Source organism: Vanessa cardui, chromosome 2 (genome assembly GCF_905220365.1).
Source record: "Vanessa cardui chromosome 2, ilVanCard2.1, whole genome shotgun sequence".
NCBI classification, from domain to species: Eukaryota; Metazoa; Arthropoda; class Insecta; order Lepidoptera; family Nymphalidae; genus Vanessa; species Vanessa cardui.
Window position 1 is genome coordinate 12,148,665 of NC_061124.1, and position 7,285 is coordinate 12,155,949.

A 7,285-nucleotide genomic window follows, 5' to 3' on the forward strand; every position below is an offset into this window, starting at 1 on the left:
TATTTCACGTTATGAAGTGCTTGTAAGCACATGTGTTAGTTACCATCTCATCGATAACTACGTAAGTATATTATTTTTCGATTTATTCGATGTATCAAATTTCAAATTTATGGAAATCCAGGTTAAGTCACTTATAGGTCTTCGCGTTTCATTTCATAGAAAAATGATTCGCTGTACATTGTTATTAATAATTATTAGATAATAATTACACATAATGATAGTTTACAATTACTACCCACTATTACTCATTAATCACGTATTTTTTTTGTTTTTTTTTTAAAAAAAAAGAAAGCAGCGTATTTCAATAATTTAAGTTGTATTACAGATGAGTATATCACAATGGAGACGGTCACCAACAAACGCTTGCACATTTTCCTACGGCATCCATTGCAACTCTGTCGTAGAGCCGGATTTTTTCCCGTAGAGGGCTTCGATAAGGAAACTATTACCTATTTAAGGTAAGCTCGCTATCGAGATATTGTATGAGCTTTGAATATGGAAAATACTTTTAAAATGGAACATCATTTTTGATCCAAGGCTTATGGTATTGTAAGAAGATATGAATCTACATAATCTAATTCTATTGGATGGATATCTCATCACATAATATGGCAATTTAACTCTTTTTTTTTGTTGCACAGTCGGGGTAAGAAAAGGTTCGTCCTTAAGAACTATTTTCGTGTGCTGATTGCTATACCGACCGAGCATATATGACACTGACAGACATATTTTGACGAATCAGTAGAAGATATCATGTCTAATTAAAATATGGAATGTCTAACTACGCTATTAATAACATTTCATGTTGACATAAAACTAGACGTAGTCCAAAGATGTTGTGCTATTTTGAACCAAGTTATGATACTATGTAAGTTTAATTTTATATGCAGTTGTCAGTTTAGTGCTTTAGTTTCAAAAGGTACTAAGAGTTTAAGCCTTGACAAAGGAATTAATTTGAAAAGTGACGAATGTTTTCTTACTCCGACAATACATGGATATCAAGTAGTATTATTGGTTCATTGGCTTATTAATATAGTAGTTCAGACCATCATTTCGAATCTATTTTTACAACATGATCTGATATTATTTGTAAATTCTCTTCTTTGAAAGTTAACAACGACGAATTTCTCACGATAAGAGAGATAGTTAAGAGCTATTATAAGTGAACGATCTTTATTGATTGTTTTTCTGTCGGATTTTTCTAATTTATTTGATTAATATTTTATATTCGAACTTTGACATTCGTTTTTTTTTTAAATTAATGTTGATTACACGGGCAAATGCATAATTATACACATCTTAATATTAAGATAAATAATAATAAGTGTTTATAAAATATTCTATGTTTAAAGGTTGTAGTCAAGCTTCATTATAATGCTATTTATTAAAATTAATTTCAGATTCAATATGAGATCAGGATATGCTGTGTATCACGTCACAACACTGGTTTCTCAGATTATATTGGCATGTTTAAGCATTTACTATTTCTTCCAAAATGATCTAAGTCTTGATAACTTAAGTAAGTTAACAGTTTTAATGTTTAATATTAAATTTACAGTTACTATGTGCCAAGGGTGGCTTGTTTCTGATTTACGTTCTAAATTAGGTACATATAACATAAAAATAAAAAGTAACGGCCTGTAAATTACCCACTGCTGGGCTAAGGCCTCCTCTTCCATTAAGGAGAGGGGTTGGAATATATTCTACCACTCTGTTCCAATGCGGGTTGGTATTCCACCAACCCGCATTGGAATTTCAAAATTTACAAGTGGTAGAATTTCGATGAAATTAGACACATGCAGTTTTCATCGAACCCGAAATCAGTGGTTAAGATTCACGCGTTCTAACCACTGGGCCATATATAAGATAACGTCTGCAAATCATGTGTCAAAAAAATTATAATGTGTATTATAATATTTAATAGTAAACAGATATTAAGAAACATAAAATACCCTTGTTAGTTTTACTAAAACTGGTATTAAATTTTAATCTTAACAAAGGAACATTCTCAAAATTCTTCCTAAGTCTTATTGTATAAGAAATCTTTCTTTCCTCTAAACCACGCTGCATTATTATAGGCTTCCAAATTGTTACCCTTCACCATTTAGGCAGATGGAACTCGATAATGCTTTTTCGATGGAATCCACTGTCTTCGCTTACGATTCAAGCAACTGAACCGGTGCTAAAATAATCTACACCAAATTTGTTTTTGTAGAAAATCTTCTATTTTACATAACCGGTTTGATATCTGCGCTGCTTCTGTCCAAACTGGCGAAAGGTTGGCCACGGCTGATGAGGCGAGCTAGTCGCATCGAGCAGCTTGTCGCTGAGGTTCCACATAAATCGAGCAAGAACTGGAAGCAGGATAAAATTGTCTACGTTGTGATGCTATTTGCACTACGTAAGTTGTAATAACTAGTAATATTTTGTGATAATAACAATAATATAGAGAAAAGTTACAACTATATAGGTATGTAGACATAAGAAAATTTAGAATTGACAAATAAAAAATAAATAATGTAATTGAATTTTTTTACTTTCCAGTGGAACATATTTTGTCGATAACATTTCAAATGAAAGTCGTTATGCATTGCCACCATGATTTTACGATTGATCTTAATTTGATAAAGAGCTATTTCTTAAGAACGACGCCTGTCGTTTTTGGTATAACATCATACACGGAATGGAAGGCAGTTCTGTATGAGGTATTGCCATGTTTTAAATTATGTTTAAATAACCCTAGAGAAACTTGTCAAAGATTGATGACAGCTGGTATCTCACGATCGAGATTTGGAATTCTACCAATAAAATGTAATCATACAGCGCCAAAATTATGGAACTTATGATTCGCTGCTCTTATACCGGTATTTTTAATGGGAAATATAACTTTGTAAGCCAGTGGGATTTGGGTGAGATGAATTTTTAATTATTATCAAACCCACAGAATCGGAAACTCTTAAGCTGTCTTTTTTCCTTTAATTAATTCAAGATTTATGAAGTTTAATGTTGAGAAAATTGAACAATCTTTGTTATGAAACAATGTATTAATTTTAAATATAAATTTAAGTATCGATAGTATTACCATCATACTACCCAGTAGAATAAGACGTTACTTTCACCCATTATTTCCACTATAACTTTTTCACTAGAACTAACATCTTTACCGTATATTACCACACTCATTTGAGGTTGTTCACTTAATTCATTTAATACTAAGAAGTTATTACATATCCATATGTACATACTAATACATAAAAAAAGGAAATATAAGTGTAAGAAATTTTACGATACCCAAATACACCCAAAACTATTCAGGAATTTAAAATATGTGTGAAAAAAATACATATCCGAAGTCAGAAAAAAATAAACGTATCTTGAGAGAGTCGCCTAAAAATATTCAAACAAAAAAAACATTTTTGTTATAATCTTTTTTAAAAATATATAATAACTAAAAAAAAAAAAAAACAAACGTATAAAACTTGAATTAAGAACATTTAAATGACAATAGCGATTATAACTCTCCTCAATAAAATATTATTGATATTATTTGTTCCTTTTTTTAAAGATAGCGAATTTGCAAGCTACGTTCCTGTGGAATATTACCGACGCCATCACAATGTGCACTAGCTTGTACCTCGCTTCATATTTTAAAGATTTAAACAAACTCATCAGACGACATGAAAAACAGGTACCATTTATTTTACAAATTTAATAAACACTGTCAATCAAATAACACTAAAGTACAGCCAGAGTAACAAAACCTTCGTGAGTTTTCAAATTCCCTTATCAAGTCTTAAACTCTTAGTACCTTTTGGATCTAAACATCAAATCATTGCTGCATATCATTCTCAATTGTTAAAGCAGATTATCGCTCATAGTGAGCACACGAAAATAGATCTTAAGGTGACGAACCTTTTCTTACCCCGAATGTGCATTAACCTATCTTATTATTTACCATTGAAGCAAAGCAAATATCAAGAAATCAGAGTACACTATAATGATAAAATCAATAAGTTTTTATATTTTAATTCGATCAAACCTAGTTTCTAAGCCGTGAACATGGTGTAGTATTGTGGAATTTAAAAAAAAGTTACATGCTTTTGTATATTTCAGAATGCTGTCAATTGGAAAGAGATACGAGTTTTTTATTCGTATTTGGTGGAACTTGTGAACGCAATCGACGAAAACATGTGTTACTTGATTCTGATGTCGTTCTTTACTAACCTATTCTTTATTTGCATCCAATTGTATTATTTGACAAGGTGTGTATTACAGCATTATAAATATCATAACACAAAACAAAAACATTCATACGCTCTTAGAGTATATTCAAAACCTACGAAGAGTTTAGAATATCTGATGAATGAGTGGTACCTGCACGCGTTCTAACCACTGGGCCATCTCGACTCTAATAATAAAATATAATAAAATAGTTCACAATACACAAATAACAAAAAATATATATAATATAAATATTCATATACATTTATAATTATTATTTCTCATAGATATGATGATTCTGTTTTCGAGGGCTGTGATATTAATCACGACCGTCATCGGATCAAATTGTAAGTTAGTTTTATTAAATTTATTCATACTCTTACAACTAAATTACTTTTCATATCCTTTTGTTACATATGTGAAATTGATCTAGAATTTTACCATGCAATGGTAATAGCTGGTGATAACCACATATAAATTATTTAAAATTGTATATTATTATATTTGCCCATTATGGTACTAAAATAAATACATTACTCTGATCCTGATGATGTTATGGAAAATCAGAAGTAACGACGGTAACACAAATACTCAGACCCAAGACAACATAGAAAACTATTGATAATCTATATCGCGTCGGCCGGGAATCGAACCCGGTACCTCGGAGTGTCGTACCCATGAAAACCGGTGCACACACAACTCGACCACGGATATGTATGTAATTTATCCTGTTAAAAGTCAACACGTATTAATTACGGGCTTTTATATCGTCTGCATAATCTTGTACTGAATAATATGCCTTCTTTACGTATGTATTTTTTACAAATGATTTGAATTTATAAAACGGCAAAGTTAATAATGTCTGAATGATATTTGTTTAGGAGCTCGCGTCTTGATTTGCTAGTTAATTATGATGATTATATATAATGTTTAGGATAAAAACAAGTCGTTCGGAGTATTTGGCGGTGCGTGTTGCACGAATGTAGTTCCTCTAGAGTAATGTTCACGCATTTGTTTATGTTGTGATAGATTAAGGGCTAATTCTTATATAATATATCTCGCACAAATGACATTTTTTTATGGTATAGGTTGGCTGACGATCATATAGGCCACCTGATGGTAAGTGGTCACCATCACTCATAGACAATGACGCTGTAAGAAATATTAACAATTCCTTACATCGTCATTGTGCCACTAATCTTGGGAACTAAGATGTTATGTCCCTTGTGCCTGTAGTTACACTGGCTCACTCACCCTTCAATACTGCGTATTGTTGTTAAGCGGTAGAATATCTGATGAGTGGGTTGGTACCTACCCAGGCGGGCTTGCACAAAGCCCTACCCACCAAGTATCAAATTCGAAAAAAAAATTAAAACCTATTTACTGAAATTATAAAGCAAAATATGATCATATTTATTTAAAAAGGAAATACGATACCTAAAGTAATAACTGTCTCCTATATACCTCATCTTTCTTAACTATTTTCTCCAGTTTCCTTCTAGTTCAATGTATTAGAAACAGTAAACGTAACTACTGATTTTCTTCATACTATTAATAAAATTCACATTGGGAACTAAATACAAATCTAAGCCAACATAAAATAGTCGAGTCGATGTAGGTTATAATTAGTTTTCTATGTTGTCTCGGGTCTGGGTGTTTGTGGTACCTTCGTTACTTCTGATTTTCCATAACACAAGTGCTTTAACTACATTGGGATCAGAGTAATGTATGTGATGTTGTCTCACATTAAAAAAAAAAATTACATATTTTTTAATTATTGTTTTGCATACATAACATATACATATTTATATGTTTATACATATTGTCTTTCTCTACAGACGTGTGAACCGTGCCTTTGTAATATATTTTTTTTATCGATTTCAATCATTTGATGTGTTTGTATGTTTTTTATGTCCAGTCAGAATCACAATAAAATTTGTATATATAATAATTTTTGTATGTATCCGTCTTGCAATCTCAATCACCTTATTATTGCAGGGTATTCGAAAGTTGGGAGCATACGCTGTACTACGCGTTTTCCTTCATTTTCCTATTTACCAGAGCAAGTGTGACGTCATTATTGGCTGCGAATATTAACACCCTCGCCCAACAACCCTTGATCGTCTTGCAGAACGTTGCACCATCGGAATATACTATCGACGTGAGTGAATTATATAATAGTGATAACAGCTGTAAGTATCCCACTGTATACTGTAGGGTTTTAGTGCCTGCCTGGGTTTTGAACCCGCAGTCATCCGTTAAAATGTACGTGCTCTAACCACTGCGCCATATAGGCTTAGTAATTTGATTACATCTAGCCAGTACCTGACTAAGGAATTCACAACTAATGCGTTTTTTATTTATTTTTATAAAAATAAAAACTGATTTATTTTATATTAATTTCCAAATACATTTTCAGGTGCAGAGATTCATTCGACAGATCCGTTACACAACGACAGCGCTAAGTGGATTATTCTTCTACATAACTAGAGAAATGATTATTACGGTAACTCATTCTTAATATAATTTTTATTCAGTCCATAAAGAACAATGATTTTGAACCAATGATTGTAGGTATTCACTGACGCATAGACATTATCTTTGTAGGGATGACATCCCGTCTAAAAAAGTTCAAAATTACATGAGAACACCAGGCTTGCGATGAGCTGAGATGGCCCAGTGGTTAGAACGCGTGCATCTTAACCGATGATTGCGGATTCAAATCCAGGCAAGCACCACTATACATATATATGTATATATATATATGTGCTTAATTTGTGTTTATAATTCATCTCATACTCGGCGGTGAAGGAAAACATCGTGAGGAAACCTGCTCGTGTCTAATTTCAACTAAATTCTGCCACGTGTGCATTCCACTAACCCGCATTGGAACAGCGTGGTGGAATATGTTCCAAACCCTCGCTTTAATGGAACAGGAGGCCTTATCTCAGCAGTGGGAAATATACAGGCTGTTACTTTACTTTACTTTTTTACCAGACATGCGAAGGCTCTTTTAGCTCACTGGCATCATTCAGGGCCTACAGTGCTGTGTAATTCCAAGTTA

General features: G+C 32.4%; 1 protein-coding gene across 1 annotated transcript; it reads left to right on the forward strand.

Moving 5' to 3' along the window:
• Window positions 1-339: 339 nt before the first annotated feature.
• Window positions 340-6,742, forward strand: LOC124541089 (gustatory receptor for sugar taste 64f-like). Its single transcript, XM_047118918.1, has 8 exons — window positions 340-458; window positions 1,401-1,519; window positions 2,216-2,401; window positions 2,545-2,705; window positions 3,566-3,688; window positions 4,114-4,262; window positions 6,220-6,382; window positions 6,641-6,742. Exons 1-8 carry the CDS (start codon window positions 340-342, stop codon window positions 6,740-6,742), a joined length of 1,122 nt encoding a protein of 373 aa, XP_046974874.1.
• Window positions 6,743-7,285: the final 543 nt, after the last annotated feature.

Bases quoted from the DNA above. Each gene is read 5' to 3' on its own strand.
- LOC124541089 (XM_047118918.1), top strand. From the start codon at position 340: ATGGAGACGGTCACCAACAAACGCTTGCACATTTTCCTACGGCATCCA. The intron at 4,263-6,219 runs GTGTGTATTACA...TTATTATTGCAG, and splicing joins CAATTGTATTATTTGACAAG to GGTATTCGAAAGTTGGGAGC. The intron at 6,383-6,640 runs GTGAGTGAATTA...ATACATTTTCAG, and splicing joins CATCGGAATATACTATCGAC to GTGCAGAGATTCATTCGACA.